This window comes from Lichenostomus cassidix, chromosome 1 (genome assembly GCF_008360975.1).
Source record: "Lichenostomus cassidix isolate B80296 chromosome 1, HeHo_3.0, whole genome shotgun sequence".
In the NCBI taxonomy this organism is placed as follows: domain Eukaryota; kingdom Metazoa; phylum Chordata; class Aves; order Passeriformes; family Meliphagidae; genus Lichenostomus; species Lichenostomus cassidix.
In genome coordinates, this window is record NC_139479.1 from 7,910,529 (window position 1) to 7,930,388 (window position 19,860).

At 37.9% G+C, this 19,860-nt stretch overlaps 1 protein-coding gene and 1 long non-coding RNA gene across 3 annotated transcripts in view; one reads left to right on the forward strand and one right to left on the reverse strand.

The window, feature by feature from the left end:
• The first annotated feature begins 169 nt into the window (after positions 1-169).
• Positions 170-19,860, forward strand: part of RPGR (retinitis pigmentosa GTPase regulator) — a 39,205-nt gene continuing 19,514 nt past the window's right edge. Inside the window, exons 1-6 of one of the 2 annotated variants that reach the window (XM_085049209.1) lie at positions 170-265; positions 2,501-2,626; positions 9,534-9,626; positions 12,186-12,248; positions 13,811-13,969; positions 15,482-15,631. In XM_085049209.1, coding sequence (XP_084905335.1) covers positions 226-265; positions 2,501-2,626; positions 9,534-9,626; positions 12,186-12,248; positions 13,811-13,969; positions 15,482-15,631 — 631 coding nt within the window. In that variant the 5' untranslated portion in view covers positions 170-225. Of the gene's footprint in view, positions 266-2,500; positions 2,627-4,735; positions 4,960-9,533; positions 9,627-12,185; positions 12,249-13,810; positions 13,970-15,481; positions 15,632-19,860 lie in introns of those variants that run through there. The other variant, XM_085049216.1, reaches the window with a different exon arrangement.
• On the reverse strand, positions 3,683-6,800 carry LOC146444163 (uncharacterized). The gene is made up of 3 exons (XR_014849404.1): positions 6,741-6,800; positions 4,869-4,906; positions 3,683-4,527 (listed from the first exon to the last, which is right to left on the reverse strand). It is a non-coding gene; the product is annotated as an uncharacterized LOC146444163 (long non-coding RNA).

The window sequence follows — 19,860 nt, forward strand, 5'->3', positions numbered from 1 at the left end:
GGAGTCCCCGCGGTGTTAAAGGACAGCCCGGATGTGGCACCGAGTGCCCTGGTGGCGCCGGGCCCGGGCTGGCCGCGGTGATCCCGGAGATCCTGCCATCCTGTGCCTACACCCCTCACAACGCCTTCCCCCCTCAGCGCTCCCTCCCTCAGGCTCGGCCGGGCCCGTGCCGCCCCCGCCGGCCGCCAGGCGGCGCTGCCCGCGGCGCGGCCTCCTCCGGCCGCCATGGCCGCGCCCGCCGCGGGGACCGAACTGCCCGTGCCCGGTGAGTGCGGCCGCTCCTCGCCGGACCGGGGGGAACGCGTGTGCCTGTGCCTGCCCCTGCCCGCTGCACCGCCGCAGGTCTGCCCCGGCTCCCTCCGGCTGCGGGCCCCGCGCCGGGCCGGTGCCTTGCGGCGTCTGGGGAGAAAAGCGTCCGCTGCAGTCAGAGCTCGGACGGGCAGCTCCGTCCGGCGGGGCAGGGGAGCGCCGGGCACTCGGGGGTCGCGGTTAATTCTGAGCATTAATAGTTCCTTTGTGGCGCGGTTTGGCCCCAGGTAACATTCAAACATTTGCTCGTTGCCGGGACAACAAACGCCTCGTGTGTGTCCTGTGGGATTTAATTGACTGAGTTGATGGGATTCGGTTTCCAAAGTGACGGCAGAACGGGCCAGGCTGGAAGGGATCGCAGTGGGTCATCTGGTCAACCTCTCTGCTCAGGCAGGGTCATCCAGAGCACATGGCACAGACTGTGTCCAGATGGCTCTGGTATGTCCAGCGCGGGAGACTCCACACCATGCGCGGTCACTGCACAGGAAAGAATTTCCTCCTCATGTTCAGGTGGAACTTCCTTAGCATCAGTTGCTGTCTGTTCCTCTTGCCCCATTGCTGGGCAGCAGAGAGCAGAGCTTGGGTACATCTTGGCACACCCCGCTTTAGATATTCATGCACATTTATAAGGTCCCCTCTCAGCTGTCCCTTCTCGAGGCTGAACAGGGCCAAATCCCTCAGCCTTTCATCATAAGAGAGATGTTTCAGTCATTGATTCCCCCAGTCATCCCCCTGGACCCACTTGGTGAGCTCCATGTCTCACTTGTACCGAGGAGCCCAGAACTGAGCACAGTAGTTGTGTCCAGTTGGGAAATGTTGTGCCTTAGTCAAATGAATGAGATACAAAGGGTGTTGGGAACTTTGTCAGCTTTTTTTATACATTGAATGATAACCCTTCTGAAGGGAAAATAAATATGTATTCATGGTAAGCCTTCTGAAGAGAAAATAAACGAACCAGAGAGCTCTATGGCACAAGTGCCAAAGAGATCACTGAACAAGTTCAGAAGTGCATGAGCTGAATGGAGATGAAAACATAAAATAAAATAGACTTTTCAGGTGCTGTTTAGCTTATCTGTAGCTGTAGGTGTGTCTAGATAAAATAAAGAAAAACTCAACTCTTTCTTTAAAAGTTGAGTTTGTCTGCAGAGAGCTTGTTGAGCAAGTAAAAGTGAAGAACATATCTAGTGTTTTAATGCATAAATGTATAAATATGTAAAATTTACATGCCTGATCTATCTTATACATAAAACAACGCCTTTGGAAATAGGGGAAACTTTTGCATTAAATATTTTTTTCCAAATTAATATAAAATTTACAGTCTAAGAGAGAACTTTTGGGTGTTGGAGCTGGGGTGCATATTATTGATGAGATTGTTTTCATTGAAAGTCAATGCACTATGACATCTCAATGCGATTTTCAGAAGCAGGCTACTGTTATTGTGTGTTTTCTTAACATTTGTTATATGTTAACAAAATTCACAAGGTTTGTTTTATTCTTTGTTTTGTTTTTAGAAAGATTCTATGCTTGTAGCACAGGCTTTGACATTTTAAAATAGGAGGTCTAATTGTGCCTGTCACATTGTCTGCACGGATTTTGACAGATTATTTAACTTGTATGTTCATTCATTTTTCTGTAGAATTAGTATTTTCTGTGTCAAGCCACATGTTTTAACCAAAAGGTGAATGAAAAGTTAACATTCTGTGTTTTGAAACGATGTTGTTGGCACTTTTGAAAGTGGAAAGAATTGAGGAAACCAGGCAGATTACAAAGGCAGAAGAGCTGCTTGGACTTTATTTTGGGGTGGTTTTGTTTGGATTTTTTAGATCATGGTCTTATCACAGAATGGCAGGGGTTGGAAGGAACCTCTGGAGATCATTTAGTTCAACCCCCTTGCTAAAGCAGGCTCACCCAGAGGAGGTTGCACAGGATCATATCTAGACAGGTTTTGGAGACTCCAGTTTCTCTGTGCAGCCTGTTCCAGTGCTCTGCCACTTGCATGGGAGAGAAATTATTCCTCTGGTTCAGGTGAAATGAGAGTTTTGCCAATCCATCTTTTGAAGGCTGATAGAAGAAGGAAGAGAAAGATAAGAAAATTAAATGTGCAATTGAATTGATAGAGCACAGCTATTTAAAAATATGTGAGGCAGAATTTTCTTTTACAAAAATTGACCCTTATATTTTTGTGTTTTAGAATCAGGTGCTGTTTTCACATTTGGGAAAAGCAAATTTGCAGAAGATGTTCCTAGCAAGTTCTGGTTCAAAAATGACAAGCCCATACTTATATCATGTGGAGATGAACATACAGCTATTATTACAGGTCAGTATCGGAAATGGAGGCTATAGAATCAGAATTGTTTAGGTTGGGAAAGACCTTTAAGATCATCAAGTCCAATCAGTAACCCAGCACAGCCAAGTCCACCACCAAACCATGCACCCAAGTGCCACATCTACACATCTTTTAAACACCTCCAGGGAGGGTGACTCAGGCACTTTCCTGGGCATCCTGTTCCATAAAGAATTTTTTCCCAATATCCAGTCTAAACCTTCCCTGGCACAGCTTGATGCCATTTCCTCTCATCCTGTTGCTTGCTATCTGGAGAAGTGGCTGACTCCTACCTGGCTACAATCTCCTTTCAGGAAGCTGTAGAGTGATAAGGTCTTCTCTGCACCTCCTTTTCTCTCACACCTTCCCTGATAGGACTTGTGCTCCAGACCCTTCTTTGCACCCATTCCAGCCCCTCAATGTCTTTCTTGTAGGGAGACTGATCCATGAGATAAAAGGTGATATATTTGGACACCTTTGATAGTTAGGGATCTTATTTGCATCCTGAGGTAATATATTAATTGAGGTTTGGGAGGGGAGACAGGACTGTTCTGTGGGAACTGTTGGATGCCTTTGGTGTTAGTGTAAAGTCACTCAGATTTTTCACAGGACATTACCAATAACTGTCTTGAGGGAGGTTGTAATAACTGAGCGTATCACAGGATTTAAAGCAAGCATAACTTTGTTCAGGCTGAATGTTTCTTGTGAATCTGACAGTGTTTAGTATGTTAGATGTATTGTATCATGGAAGTAACAGTATCTGCTGAACACAATTTCACTAGAAATCTGCTTGAAACAATAAATACAATTGTGTCTCTTAAATGAAGATTTGATTGCTGTTAACTGTCAGATGAAAATAACCCTTGAGAGAGCAACTCAATAAACTTCAGAAAATCCTACAAAAATCAGAAATAAATGGAAAAAGCATTCAAAGAAACTCCAGTGTAATAGATGGAGCATTATTAATATTTTTTTTCTTTTCTTTGAAATGATAGCAACAATAGTCATTAAAGAATTTGTTTATTTTACATGGAAGGGACTACTCTTCTGTTGATGAGCATGTGTGCCAGTTGTGTTGACAATCAATTGCTGACCAATAATAAGACTTTGCATTTAAAAAAATTATATGTGTATTTTCAGGACTTTTAAAATTGGAATGTAGTTATTCCTCATCAATATCCCATTGGTCATTGCTTATTAAATAATTTCCTGAGGGTTTCTTGCAATGCTTGTAAGCAACATTGCAGATGGATTTTAGAAAGAACTATTCCAGGCATGATAGAAAAGACTATAGATTTCACGGACTACATAACACCCTGGGGTGAAATTATATGATGAATTTTTCAAGCCTAACTTCACAGAAGATGAATTATACATTAATAGTTTGTTTTGAACAAAGCTTGACGCTTCTTCTTGGATTGAACCAGTAATAATAAATTACCTGTTGCATAAAATTAATCCAGTTGTAACCTGAGGCACTGTGGCATTTTCCTTCTGCATTTTATTTTACATACACTTTTATTTTACATACACTTTTATATGCCCACACCGAGTTTGAAATAACGCAGGTAGAGTTCTCTGTTTAAACTAGTCAATTTAAATTGCCTCCCAGTATGTTCCTGTGCCAGCACTGTTACCCCAGTCAGCAACAATCCCCTAATTCCCACATCATTCTAATAAGGACCACTTAGATAAAGCTTTTGAAGATGTCAGCTTGTATAGGTTTTCATGCTGCACCATTTCTCTAGTATTTCTCTTCATTATATTAGTATATGCTGCTTGTTTCAGAAACATCTCTGTCGCTTGCCTTAGCTGTTGTAGTGGGCAGGTACATCAGCAGGGAAGCTTCTAGATGATCAGATCTTTATTTCCTCAAAACCTTTGCAGAGAAGGAACTGTAGAAGCATGAGAAAAAGACTTCTTTGGTAGCAAAAGGTTTTCTGGGTAATTGTAAGTAAAAAAAGTGAGGGTAAAGTATGGATCAACAACAAGCAAAGGTAGAGAAACTGCAAGAGTCGTGCAAAAGAAGTGAAGAAGGGAAGGAAAAAGCCTTTGTCCCTCATTTGTTCTTCACACCTGTGCATGCCCATGTGCACCTCACAGTTCTGCAGTTAGATGGAGTTGGATGAGACAGTGGAATTAAGCCCTTGGTGAATGACCCTGACCTGCAGTAACACCTGGAATAAATGCTCCAGAAGTGTATGCTGATAATGAGTTTACTGAGAAGGGCACAGACCTTGTGGGAAACCAGGAGCTTCTTCAGCTGAACCTGATCTGGAAGAGATAAAAGACAAGCATCACTGAGGAAGGAAAATTATCTCAAGCAGGTGTGTGTGAATGCATGCTTCATTTTATTTTCAGTCTTTATTTACAAAATTTCACCCCCACACTTTTTTTTTTCCACACCTTGAAAAATGAGTGGGAGCTATATTTGTAGGGGACAGTGGGAATATGAGGTAGATTAAAATATAGAAATATCAGATTTACACTAACATGTCTCAACAATCTCCCAAAGTGATTGTTAGTAAAACAGTCACCCAAACTGCTACAAATCATTCCTTAATGCTGGATTTGGACAGGAGAGACAGCTACATCTAGCACTGAATCTTGACTGAATACTAATGAAGAAAATGTACAAGAACTAATATTTAGCATTCAAACAAAATATTCAGAACCTTTCAAATACTTCCTTCGTCTAATCCAGCATCAATATTCCCATATTACTCTTCAAAAGACATGTGTATAGTAAGTATAAAACGCTCCATGCTTCATCTTTCTTGGTGAGGAGTTGAGTCCAAAATTTTATTTACATGCTGTGTCTGTATGTTGAAATAGAGAAGACCAGTGATAGTTACTTGCTGACTTTGAGTTGGCTTGCTGAGCTAGTTGAAGAAGTGTTTCCTTCTCCAGGAAGGAAGTTTGGGATTGAAATTTGTGTTTCATTATTCTTTTGCTATCTACCATTGGCATAACCTTGATTAAAATGTCCAAGCAGGAATTTTTTTAAGCTATGGTCTTCTTAAGGTCTTTAATGCAGTCATGAGCATTATATATTCCAGCATCACTTGTAACATGTTTAACAATGATTCTTGCCTTATTTCTGAATTTTTTGGCCCAAGAATACTGACAGTCCATTCCCTGCATCTTCTATAACTGCAGGCTTTGGAAAACAATTAACTCATCCTCATGGGAGCTGGTGTGAGGAAGTGATGATATGCATACTTTTAAGAATCTCCTTCCAATGCCTGTCAATTAAATTTTCTTTCCTTCAAAACTATTGAAGTTAACAGCTGTCTTATTGTTTATTTGCCTTGATTAGAGTATGTCTAGGCAGCTTAACCACATTTAATCAAAGAGACTGATCCTGTTCACAATGGTGAAAATGCTGATGAATGAAGACACCTTTTCTGAACTCAGTGCCCTGGAGAGAATTGAAGCCCCCAACACAAGAAGGCAGAAGGAAAGAAAGAAGTATCAATTGTAAAAGTGGGAGTGAGAAGAGGTGCCACAAGATGTGGGATCACAAGAAGATAGTATATTCATAATTTCAGACTTTGTAAGGCATTAAACATTCAACAGAGACCTTTGGATCTCTCCAGGTGTTTTGTCACCTGCTTACAATCAGGTCATCAGAACATGGCACAGGATCTTTTTCATCAACTGCAAGGGGAGGATGAGAAATATTACCACAAATTCGTGTTGATGTGTATGAGCAAGCAACATAATGTGCTGGTTTTGTTTGTGTGATGCTAAGCGTGACTGTTCTTGTTGCTCAATAAAGTTTTTGAGAATATCATGACTTGCCTAACAAAATGGATGTTACTCCTATTTTTCTGGGATCTGTTTGACTTGTATATGAGTTTTAAATCGACTGTTAATATAGTTTATTCAAGAAATAGCTCAAATAAAAATAATTTTAAAAAGTCATAGTGCCTTGGCATATGATACACTGTGCAAAATACTGCCTTTTGTATTTTATTCAGATCTAGTTTCTTGGTAGGATATTGTTGTAAATGCTCAAGGTCTGTACATCATCTCCCCATCTTATTTCTCTCCCACACTAATATAATTTAGAAAGCAGGGAGTGGGGAGAATATATAAAACATACCTTTAAACATAGGTGATTAGAAGACTTGGCTGCCTGCTGTGACAAAGCATATGGGATTTCAGCTGGTATTTTCCAATAGCCCAATGAATGCCTTTAAAAGCATTAATGAACTTAATGAACCAGAGGTGCACATGACTGATAGGGTTGCCAGGAATCACAGTTGTGATAGCAACTATTCATGAGAAATGAGGTAGGAGATACTCTCTTACTGAAGTGTCCCACAAAACCTGTGTTGCTAAACACGGAAATGTCTTGTGTCTTCCCTGGTAGCCCTGAATTTCTGTTAGTGAAACATCTGCTGATGTACCTGCCTGTGAACATACTTGGGAGAAATACCCACGTTTTGCATCAGGATAAAGGTGGAGACTGCTGTTGAAAGTGTGTTTTCATCACCAAAACAGTCTGAGTAGACCTTTTCATTACATCCTGCCCAGAGTCATAACCTTATTCTGCTGGACCTGTCTTGTGCCAGCAATTCCACCTGGCAGATGGCCACAATCTGGATGACAGCACCAAAGTGGAAGCAAAAAAACCAAGAGCTTGTGAGAGTTTGTGAAATTTTGAAATTTGATCGTTTCCTATTTGTCTGCTGTTGGATTCAGTTCATCTGTGTGATGGCTGAGATATCTCAGTATGGAGTTATGAAAATTGTGCCTTTTGCATGCAAAGTTTTATTGGATTTCTTGGCCAGCTTAGATTGAATCATGCCTCTTCCGAAGCTTGATTTGCTGTACAGACTGAGAAATGTTGCTTCATTACAGCATTTGTTTAGGTTTCTCTGTAGTCCCTGTTAATTTTCATTCTCTGTCTGGATTAACTGCTTCCCAGATTTTTAATTTTCTGTTATAGGAAACTTGAAATTATAAAAGGCTGTCACTCAGTTGTAAAAGAATGTGAAAAAATTCCTCTCATCTATTAAGCTCCTTGACTTACAAAGCAATACCTGTGAATTTAAAGACTGATATAAAACCCAGCAGATTATAGGATGAAAAGCATGACCTGTTTGAATTTTGCATGGATAAAAGAGAATGTGCTTAAATTGAATTAGGGCAGCTTGGTATCATACTCCCACAGAAGTACTGCTGTCTTAGGAAAGCAGTTAGAAAGTATAAAGCAAGGATACAAGGAAGCAATACCAATATAGGATAGATGTCATTTGCTGATAAAAATCCTTTCTGTTAAGGTGTGTTTGCTGTCAGGACAGCTCTGCATGTGTTTGACATGATTGCATTATCAAAATTAGGATAGAGGTATAAATGTTATTAGTAGAACACTGTGAGCGTGAGCTTGACCTCAGACCTTCTTCCCTTCCAGCTTTCTTGGAAAGACATGATATTGACACACAGCCCCATGTGCCAAGAATTGTAAAATCTAACAATTTCATTGGGATTTTAGATACCAGTTATTGTTAAGCATTGGTTCGTTGTTTTTTTTTAACAATGTGGTTATATTTAAGAAAATAAATGGATATTTTTATAAGAATAGGATTTTTTTCTTATATTTGAAACATTTCAATATCACATTTTAAAGTATCTGTAAGTCACATTCAGAACTTTCAGTGGGAACCTACAGTACTGAAGTTACAAACAGCCATATTATTGTAGCATTATTATCTGGAATTGCTGTTATGCTTTGTGATCATGTGATTATTGTAGATGGCTAGGGTGACAAATTCTATGACCAAATTTCAATTTGGGGTGACAACATTATGATGAAGTCTAATGCACAAAGCTCTGCAGACCTTCATCTAAAGCAAACAAACTTTTTTAACAGTTGTAAAAGGGTGGGGCTTTGGGGAAGGTGTTTTGTTGAGGATTTTTTTTTTCTAACAAATCAGTTTCTTTTGTTGTGCAAGGATTTCTGTTGGAACAAGGGTTTTATTTTCCAGTGGGAACTTTACGTCTTTGCAGGATAGTTTAAAAAAATGAAATTAAATTAATTCATTTTAAGGTATTGTCAGTAGTCAGTTTTGGCTGTCTAATTTTCATCCCAGGTGACAAAATTTTCATCTGTTCATATACCATTGTCAGAAAAAGCACTGCTTATTCAGAATTACAACAGTTCATTGTTTGTAATGGTCAAACATGCAAGTCCAATGACACATCATATGAATTTCAGAAAGGTGATTCTAGCATTGCTCCTGTTGAAGATTTGTAACCTAATGTTTGCATTTAGGTTTACAAAGCTCTCTGACTGCATGCTGGATTTATGCATTCCATCCTTATATGCAGAATAACAAATTAATACAGCTTGTGAAAATTTATCAGAATCTATGTTTGATAGAAATGCATATTTGTAAATGATTTTAAGAGAAGACATCCATTAAAAGAAATACCACACCTTAAGCAATCAAATAAGCTGAATATTAAAAATTTGTACTTGTATTTTTTATGTAGCTGCATGATTCATTCCTGTCTTTGGGGTAAACGACGTAGGTGCTCAGTTAAATGTTCTGTTATTTTAGGGGGCTATAGATACTGTGGTTTCTGAGCTGCATGGTCTGTCCAAGAGTACAGTATCTTGTTCTCTGAAGAGCACTTCATCTGTGCTGTAGTTAAAGATGAGGATATTTCTTCTTCTGGCTCAGAATTTCTTGCTTAAACAGCACAATTGCTATTTTTGAACTGAAAAATACAGGATATTAATTATTGTTTACACTTACATATTGAATTACCTAAACTTCAACCTTACATTAGACGGGAAGTAATAAATAGCAATGTGAATGAATGACCATCTTGTCTTGAATGAGGCATTCAAACACTTGTGTGGATTCTCTCTATGATTTTTTTTCAGGGAAAGGTAAACTATACATGTTCGGCAGTAACGACTGGGGCCAATTAGGACTAGGATCAAAGAACACTGTCAGCAAACCAACATGTGTTAAAGGTTCGTTTGATTTTTCTTTTTTTCTTTTTTTTCTTTGTGTTTTTGAAAGGAAACCCTTGTGAAAAGGTACTTCACAGGATGCAATTACAAAATAACTGATTCTACCATCTTTACTTGTCACATGTATGCATTACTGCACAAGACCGTGAAGATAGCTCAACAGGATCCCTGACTGATTTTCCACTGCTTCAGATTCTGAGTCCTTTTGCATCTGAAGATTACTTCAGATACGTAGAATCCTGTCATTTTGAGGGCTCTGATTTGATGTACTATATTTGTCTTTTCTGACAAACCACATCTTCATTTTTTACTGGAGACAATAATCAGGTACTTGGTCTCTGCATTGTCTATGTGTTAGAAAGCAGAGTTCCAACAGCATGGTGTAACCTCTGTGTCACTATTGTCTTAGCAACTTTGTAAATGAAAAAAATCTATCAGAAACTTTTCACAAGTACTGCTAAATTTTTAACAAGTATAAGAAATGCCCAAGGGGGTATAAATGTTAATACATTTTTATGAGGCAATAAAAGAAATTCCTGTGTTCTTTGACGTGTTGGAAAATATGTTTTCATTGCACTGTGCTCTTCTTGATCTTTCCTATCTGTTTTTATCTTGTCAAACAAAGCTAAGTCAATACTTTTCCCTATCCCCTTACTTATGTCAAGTCAGATATATCTCATTAACACATTTCTTTTCACCATTAAATGTTTATCTTCACTCTTTCTGCCAGCAGATCGATCTGTTGGCTTATTGTTAAAAACAAATTATCCCGCTTGTTCAAACCCTGTTCTTCCTGATTTAGTTTATTCTACTGTCCTTTATTTGCTCCTGTCTCTATTTCACTTCAGAGGGAGAATGCAGCTACTCTCAGGTTCACATCTTCTGTCAGCCAAGTGAGAGATTGATTCTTACCTTGGCTTAAATGGATTGGGTTTCAAGTCTGGGGTTTACTGTCAAATTGCAATGGAGAATAAAAGAAGAAGAGAAGATGACAGCAATTCAAACCAGACCTGGTATCCATTGAAATAAGTCACAAGGGAGGAATCTTTTTTCTCTTGGCAGTAGGAGGAAGTCTTGGAGCTTTTCTCAGTAGCTTTTGGTCATTACCTGGTTTTGGGAATGGGGTTGCAAGGATACATTTCAATTTCTGCTTGGAGACAAATGGTTGTGTCTGCGTGTTTTCTGAGAAAATAGTTTCTGGGACTTGATTGGAGACTAATGAAATTGGTTATTAAAAATCACCAGCAACACTGTAAATATGGCATGTCTCATAAAATATAGTTGATTAGCCTAAGTGGGAGGAAGATTAGGAAGCACAGGCTTCTGAGGAGCTGGTTAAGATAATTTCTGAAGTTGAAGACTGAGTTTTGGGATATAAAGAGTGTAGGAAGAAGTCACCATTGGAAGTGTTATGGTTCCGGCTTGATAGTAGTGGGTGTTGGACAGGGGAGGCAGGAACATGAATTTGGACAATTTGTGTCTGTGTAATAGACCAGAGGCAGTTCATGCTTAAATAGAGATTTATTTGGTGACTTGGTAGAAGGGACTTTAATCTGAATGTTGAAGAGCTGATGAAAGCTGATCTGGAAGGACTGAAAAAGGGTTTGTGAAAGGGATGATTGTTGTTGGTGAAAGGGATGATTGTTGTTGGCTTTGTCATGGACTAGTGCAGTGGAAAAGCAATTAAATATTTATTATGTAAAAATAATGCTGGGTTTAGAGCATTGTATAGGGTACATGGACATGACTGAGAGAAGATAATTGGTTGACAATGAACAGTAACTGGAGCAAGAATGGAAAAGTCAGAGAGACTATTTTCCTCTCTTTTTCTGAAATGGAGAGCACTTGTCATAGGAGAAGAGGAACCTCTGCATTCTCTTTCTCACCAAAATAATTCTTGACTCCCCTCACATACATTCTCAGTCTTTCAAAGTGACCAGACTGCAGAGCAGTGCATGCAATGGCACTCTCATGGTGGAAACTCATCTGAAATTGAGACAGGATGACACATGCAAAAAATGTAGGTGCTAGTCTGGGTAGGGCTGCCCTTTGCAGTTGAGTTCAGTGCTCAGGAAGAGATCAGAGCACAGCAGAAAAGGGATGTGAGCACAACAAAGGGAGGTAGGGGTGGTAAGACAAAGGAACAGTGTGGTTTCAAAGATTTACAGTAGTGGGGAAATTGTAAGAGGGAACTAAGAATAGTACTGTTATTGAAAACTAAAGACAGCTTAAATCATTAATTTTATCCTGCAACTTGATATATTCTTTGAAGATATCCCATATATTCCAGTAAATTCCAGGGTCTGTGGCATTGGGATGAAGTAACCATCAGCAAGTTAACTTGAGTGTCTTAAATTTTTAAGGTGTGACCTATTATCTTGGGGGAATACTGAATTGGTAAGTCGTACTAGATTGCAATGGGCAACAAATCTTGTAATCATTCTGTTGGTAAAAATGTGAAAAAAAGAAATCAGAGCTCCCTCTAGAGCATAGAGCATTTTGCTGTTGAACCAGCTACCAAATTTGTAACTTCTCCTCCTCTTTGGTTTTATTTCATAGCTTTAAAACCAGAAAAACCAAAACTTGCAGTTTGTGGAAGAAACCACACTTTAGTTTACACAGGTATGTAATCTCTATTTTGTACATATTAAAGATATGTTTCTTCCTTTGCTTTCATCCCAAATTACATTAGGAATCCCAGGAGTATTGAGGAAAGAAAAATAAATGAGAATAGGACTGCTAAAACTTAGGGGTTTGATGTCCAGTTCTTAGAATTTGGAATTTTTTAGAGTTATTTGATTTATTCTGAGTCAATGCATTTATAAACTAATGTTATATAGTAGTTTCTGAGAAATATACATACAGAAAAGTTTCTTGCTGGCATTTGAGGTGTGGTTAAAAATTGCAAATATTTCACTTAAACCCTGTAAAGATATATTATTGTTTTTATATGCATCTGTACTCAAATTTACCTTTGCCAAATAATCTTCATTAGTGTGAAGTTATATATTTGAATAAATGTAGTAGAACTGAATGTTTTCAAGTCTTTGAATTTTGTTGCATTTGTGGTTCGACAACATAATCTGCTATTTCAATAAGTTGCTTTATTAAGCTATAAATAAATAAATTGTAAATATAAACTTGAAAGTAAATTTCTAGAGAGAGTATACAGAAAATTTATACTTGTTCTTGTCATGCTTCTATAATTTATGTCATGGAATAGCCAACTTTGTGGTGGCAATCCTTTAGTTTTCAGTAATGGATTAAGGAGGATTATATAGGAGGATTATTAGGAGGTTTATATATGAGGAGACCCTGAGCACTGTAAATAAGATTGTTTGAATAAAACAGAACATTTTAATAACAATCAAGTATGCAAGACTGCACAAGGTGAATATTAGTCACCTTTGGTATACACACTGGCTAGATGATTTGTGTCCATTTATAAAGCAAGGACCATTTATAAATTATATGCCAGTTTATTTATCACATTTCTGCCTGGATTTGTGTTAATAATAGGCCATATCTGTTTCATCACAGATGAGCACTTTAGATGTGAAACATGCTGAAATTAAAAATATAAATCTTAAAGTTCTCTAAAGTTGAAGATACTTGTCATCAGCGTTAACTTCAGGATTCTAAAACAAAATACCTGGTTAATTAAATTGGAAGTCACTTAAATATTAAAATAAGTAAAATATTTCTAATAAAAAGTGAAGTAAAAATATATTTCATTCACAGTACTCAAAAGTATCAAGTTATTAATCTCTTTAATTTACGTACTAGTGCAGCTTCAGTTTTTCCTGTGTGTGATATCATTCACCCTTTTCCTTCCACTTTATCTTGAAATATACGTTATTTGTGGAATGAGCAGCTTCTGACTGCCAGGGCTAATGGTATTCATTTCCTCAGTGCTTTTGTAGAGCTTCCAATCATATTTGTATTTTTAGATCAGTCTCCAGAATAGTGGGAAATGCAGTCTAAATACATGTAAGGCCTTTAGGAAGTTCTGATCCAAGTGTGTGCAGGAAAACCTTGCAAGCTACAACAGAAACTACTGATTTCAGCTGGATGGTATTTCAGGGCAATAGACCCCAACATTTCTGATGTTTTTTCCATTGAAAATTAAATTATTGGCTCTGGTTTCTTTATTCTGTGTATTACATGTGCTTTTCTGTGTGCAGAAAAGGGAAATGTCTATGCTTCTGGAGGAAACAGTGAAGGTCAGTTGGGATTAGGTGACACAGAGGAAAGGACCACATTTCATTTAGTTAGTTTTTTTACCAACCAGCACAAGATCAAGCAACTATCAGCTGGATCATACACCTCAGCAGCAGTAACTGGTAAGAGCAACAGTTAATAAAATCTATTTATGTGTGTCCAGTCTGGTGTTCCAGAAAGACATTTATTCCAGCATTCTGTCTATGTACGTGGGTGCATTTTTGATCCTCACTGTCTTCTTTCCTTGGTAACCACAGTCATTTTTTGACAGCCAATTGCCTATTTTAACACAGTCTGGTGAGATGTGTGTGTCTCATTAACTCCATACAGTTCTTGTGAAAGTAGATCTTTTCCATGAGGAATAGATCTACTTTGGGAGCTCAGTCTGGACTAGTTTAGTAGAAATCCTTACAAAGGAGGAGCAGTATGAATACCTTCAAAATGGCAATAATCTTCAGTTTATTTCCAGGGAAGGCAGCTACAAAACATGAATCTTACGAAAACTAAACCTCTCTAATTCCACTTCTTACTGCAACTGCTGTGCTCTATTGGTGCAGGCTGCACAGCTGTGTCATCCCTTACTAATTCTGGGAGAGGCTGAGCTTCTCACCTATTTGTCAGGTGGCAAATTTATATCATCACGACATGCTGAAGTCCACACAGTTACAATATTTCCAGTCGTTGGATGGGTGGTCCTTTATTACTCTATAGTGCAATTTCTTGAGTCTTGCTGTAAAGCTGCTGTTTCTGTACATATTTAGGGTAAGTTATTGAGGCTGTAATTTCAGAACATGAGAGATATGCTAGTCTGCTTGTTTGGTTTTTGGTTTTTTTGCCAATTGCTAACATGCTCCTGAGATTTTTAGGACAATTTTGAATTATTCTAGCTCCTAACAGCATCTCAGTAGTACTGTGGATGGTACTTTTTTATTCACAGCTTAATTCCCACCAGTAAGAAATATGCATAGAGCAGACCTTGTCTTCCTAGAAAAACATAGAGACTTTTCATGCTGCTCACTGCCTTTTTTTATCATTGTTGTTGTTTTTTGGGGTTTTTTTTACTGTTGCCATTGTTTTTTGTTTCAATAGAAGCTGGTCTTAATAAACCTGTAACAGGTATTGTAGCAGTTTAAGGAAAGCAAAATGAAGCTGGGCAATATAACCACCTGTAAGGAGAAATGAAAGATAAGGCATGAATAAGTGGGATGTCTACCAAAGTCAGAACAGAGAATAAATTTGGAAGAATGAGAAAGGGGTGACTTGCACCTAGAAATGAGGTGCCTTAAATTCACTATAATATTTTCATACTGACTTCTGGCAACTGAATTGTCTCACATACTCAATCTTCCTCTTTCTGAGGGAGTGTTTTTTTTGCACAGTACTTTTTCTGTTGCTATTTATGGTCTAACATCAGTTGATGTATAAGTGCTCTGTGTCCCTTTTGAAAAGCTTGAGGATTACCTTCTTATTTCTGACTCCTTTGTTGCATTGTGCTAAATTATCATTTGTGTCCCTGAGATCATGACATTCAGTAGTATTATACTCAGAGTTTCTCAAATCCTCTTCAATAAATAGACTAACTTTTAATTAGTTTTTTGTTTTACATCTGCTAACTATCCATGTCTTCATTTTAGAGGATGGGCAGCTCTTTGTGTGGGGTGATAATTCAGAAGGTCAGATTGGCCTGGCTAATGAAGCCTCTGTCTGTGTCCCCTGTAAAGTGGATGTTGGAAAACCCATTTCCTCTGTATCCTGTGGATATTATCACTCTGCCTTGATAACAGGTAAGAGAATGGGAATAGAGATTAGTGGAGACAAGACAGTGGTTTTCAAATAGTTGTTTGAAACTTGATACACCATAGTTGTTAAATACTGCTGTGTGACAGAAAGCCTTCTATGTAGTTTTGTATCACATCGGAAGAAAAAAACTGCAGTGAATTTTCTGCATTTGCACGTTGTTGTGTAAAAGTATATTAGAAAGAATGAAATGCATTATCACAGTTTGTTTTCATAAAGATTATGGCATATACTCTGGATTAATACTATGGTTTCAAAAATTCAAATTTTCTTGTGATTATTCTTTTTTTTTGATGATCAAATCATAATCTTCATCTTCTCTAGAAATAGAAATTTGGAACGGAGATGCTATGTTATGAGAAAAAAAATCAATCTTATTTGTTAGAAGTGCAAGATTGTTGTCCAAGTTCATTGTTCTGTCTTAAAATTTAAGTTTTGAAGTCTGTTAAAAAGGCAGTACATGGTATGAGGAGAAGCAAAGTACAGTGAGCTATTGTCTGATCTCCAAACCAGCACACCTCCCTGTTACTTTCCACCTCTCCCTTCCCATCTCTCCATTGGTTCCAAAATGAAGATTCCACCTATTTTTAAATAATGCCAGTATGGATGAATCATCAGCCAATATTGATGGTATTACGTATGAGCAGTTATGAATTCCTCTCAGCCATATAGATTTACATTATTAAGCTTTACTGTTTGGTCCCCTCAGAATAATTAAAGATTTTAAAGGATCAATGGTTTTGATTGTAAAGTTTCTAATGGGTACCCAGGAGCTATTCTGTCAGATACCTTTCCCAGATTACTTGATAAATGCTACTTTTCCATATACAATATCTATATTGCTCTCTTAGAACATGCTGTTAACAGAACAAGAGCTTGCTACAGTGGACAAATATTAATTAGGTGTTATGCTGGTAGTATGCAACTTTTATTACAGTTCCTCTATTACAGTAAATGAATTAAGTGTCTGGGACTGATCAGGAGCTCAGCACCTGTTAGGAAAAATACAGCTTCCAGGACTCAGAATAAATGTGGGGGGAAAAGGTGCTTATTTCAAGGATGTGGTAGGAATGTGTGCATCTCTGCCTTGGAGCCAAGAGCTGAAGCTCCAGGACTGCAGTGAGAAGTCACAAAAGCTCTCATTAGTAGAAGGGCTGAGGACAAGCATCTAAGAGAAAAGAGAGAACAGTGTGTGCCAAGGGCCCTAAGGAAGTGGAAACTTTCAATGGAAGGGGATAAGAAAAAAAGGCTTAGGGTTGAAGCTGGTTAAGAAAAGTGGAGCTTCTCAAAATATTAATAGGAAGATGTAGTGGTTATCACCTGTGAAAATGAAGAATTGTTGAATGTGTTACCACTTAAACAGGCCTAAGTATGAGATAGAAAATCATAATTTTCAGCCTTATTATCTGCAAGTGCTGCACGAATTGGGTTCAGTCTATGTCACTGAAGCTACTGACACACACATGGCCTTCTTTGTGGTGAAAGCATACATTTTTTTATTCCTTTCCTTTGGCCTCTTGCCAACAGTTTTATTTGACTGATACTTCAGCTACCATAAAAATTTAGTATTGGACATCCAAGTACTTCAGCAGAATTGATTTTCTGTTGCACTACTCTCAGTGTGTATCCACAGAGTGTTTAAAAATAATTTTATGCATTTATTCTGAGTACACCATAGTCACAGGACGTGTTACTTACCAGTTATTAGAATACTATAGAATTACTAGATTTTGATTCTTAAACATCAAACAATACACTACCTTTAATAATGTAACATGGTTTCGGGATCTAAGACTTGGTACTTGCTGTCAGGCTGAACTGATGAGCATGACACCACATGGCTCCCTTTTTAAATATGTTTATGTTTGACATAAGGTGTGCACTGGCTGAGCCAACTGTTGGGATCACAGGCATATCATGGTTAAAACTAAAAGGTGGCTAATGAGGACATGAGAAAACATAGTGTGGACACAGAGTGCCCTCTCCAGGGCAGGATGGTCATTAATAAGGGACTATTGAATAAAAAGGTGGTGAAGTATGGATTCCAGCTTTTTTTTTTTTTTTTTCCTTTTTGAACTGGAGTTCTTGTTTCTTTGACATAGCTGGTTTTTAAAAGTTTTTTTTTTTCAGTAGGCTTTTATCTTTAAGGTGTTTAACTGCTATAAAGCCAAGAGCAATGTCACATACTCCTGAAAAGATGATTTTACTTTTCTTACATCTGCTTTCTAGAAGGCCTTTGCAGACAATAATTTAGCTGCTGAGCATGTCAGTCACCTGTATTCTACTATGTACATGTGGAACCCACTGATGCCAAAGTAGTTGTAGATAAAACAAAATAAATCCTGAATATTTTTAATAAAAAAACCACTTCTGAAATTTAGACAAAGCACATGCACAGGCAATGGCTAACTCAATTCCATATGCAAATTAGGAACTAGTTTGATTGCTCAGTCCATATTTGAAAGATGATTGTTTGCTCCCTTTCCCTCTTCTTTGCATTCTTCATAGAGTTCCACTGAAACAAACTTTTTAGTCTTTAGCTTCCAGCTCTCTTTAGGATTTTTTCAGTGTGTTTCCTTCCATTTTGCAAGCTTGGGACATTGGGTCTCAGTATTAGGGCTATGTCTCAAACAAATAACAGGGAAACAAACTGCTGGGAAGTGTAGCAATGATTTTGAGCCCTTATACAGGTCTTTACTTGACTTCCTTTGACCACACACTCAGGAGGGGACAATTTTTCAGGAAGCATTAAGCTTGGCAAGCTCATTTGTCCTCTGGAGGAGATGGAGAGCAGGAGAAGCTGATGTATCTCACCACTGCCACTGCTCTGGGTTCTACAGCAGAATTAGATTCGTGGAGCCAGAAAGGATATGAATATATTAAACCTCTTCTAGTGTTTCCCCTGCCTGAATTGTAACTGTAATCAAGGTCAAGACAGATTCTTATTGAGAAGATGTCTTTTCATTGACAGCTTTGCAGGTTCCTTGAATTCCTTTTGTTTAATGTATTTTGTCATTATTTTTAAGGACTGGTTTAAGAGTCATTCATCTCACAAATACTTCCGTGCTCTGAATTTCAATGTTGCAGACAGTTTTGAACAATTTGGTCTTGAATAAATATTTCTTTTCATTTTCTTCTTCATTTATTCAAGGAATCATAGAGTTATCCAATTCTTTTGTCCACTCATTGTTGTCCCTCAGTTGCCACCAGCCAGGTCTCTTATCTACTCTGAAATGCACTTTTTTTTTTTGAGGGACATTTTCCATTCATGTGTCCATTTCCTTGACATGCTTGTGTGATTTAGTTTAGTGATATAGAAAATGTGCCACTTTAGGGAAAGTTCAACATGTGAGAGTGTGACTCATTTGAGAGGAGAAAATTAAATAACCAGGTTCTGTTGTGAACAGAATGTCCTTAAAATGCAGGTGTACTGCACACAGTACATCATGGCCTCAGCATGCAGATGTACTGCACACATACTGCACTCAAAATTTATCTGGGTTTAACTGGGTTCTTTTTATGTTTGATTGCTATTTTTCATAGTTTTTAGACCCCTATTTGCCTTAAAGGGATGTGTAATGTATTCAAAAATTGCTTTGGTAAATGGTTTTATCTTTGTTAGCAGGATTGTTAAGTTGAAAAAATGTAATAAACTTGATTCGTTTGGGAAGCTTGGCCATTTGAATTTCTAATCCTATTAATTAGATAGTGATTGGATTAATTTTTTCAGTGCAATAGTGTTTAAAAAGAGCTGCTGGTCTCTTCAAAGAGAACTGCATAAGTAGTTATCTCCTAAGAGCATTTGGGGTTTTTCAACTTGTTTCTAGAAATATGTGGCCAATCTGAGAGCATTGAAAAAATACTTACATTCCAAAAAATACAGGGTTCTTTTTGTTGTTTATTTTCTTTCTTTTCACTTTAGATTGCCTATTAAAATCTCTTTTTCTCAGCAGAATGCTTTGGTTACAGAAAACCTCACATTGGTTTTTCTCTGTTTAATTGGCCTGTTTTAGAACAGAAAATTGATGCTGATGTAAATAACTGCAAAGTATCAGCCTGTTCAGAGTATTTCTGCACATAGATATAAGAACAAAATCAGAATTAAAACAGGAAATCAAACTGAACAGAGAAGGCCAAACATGATCCATAGGTTGGAAATTAAATGAAACACACTTTTTTGCAGCTGAGGCAATTTCCTGCTTCTTAAAAAACACAG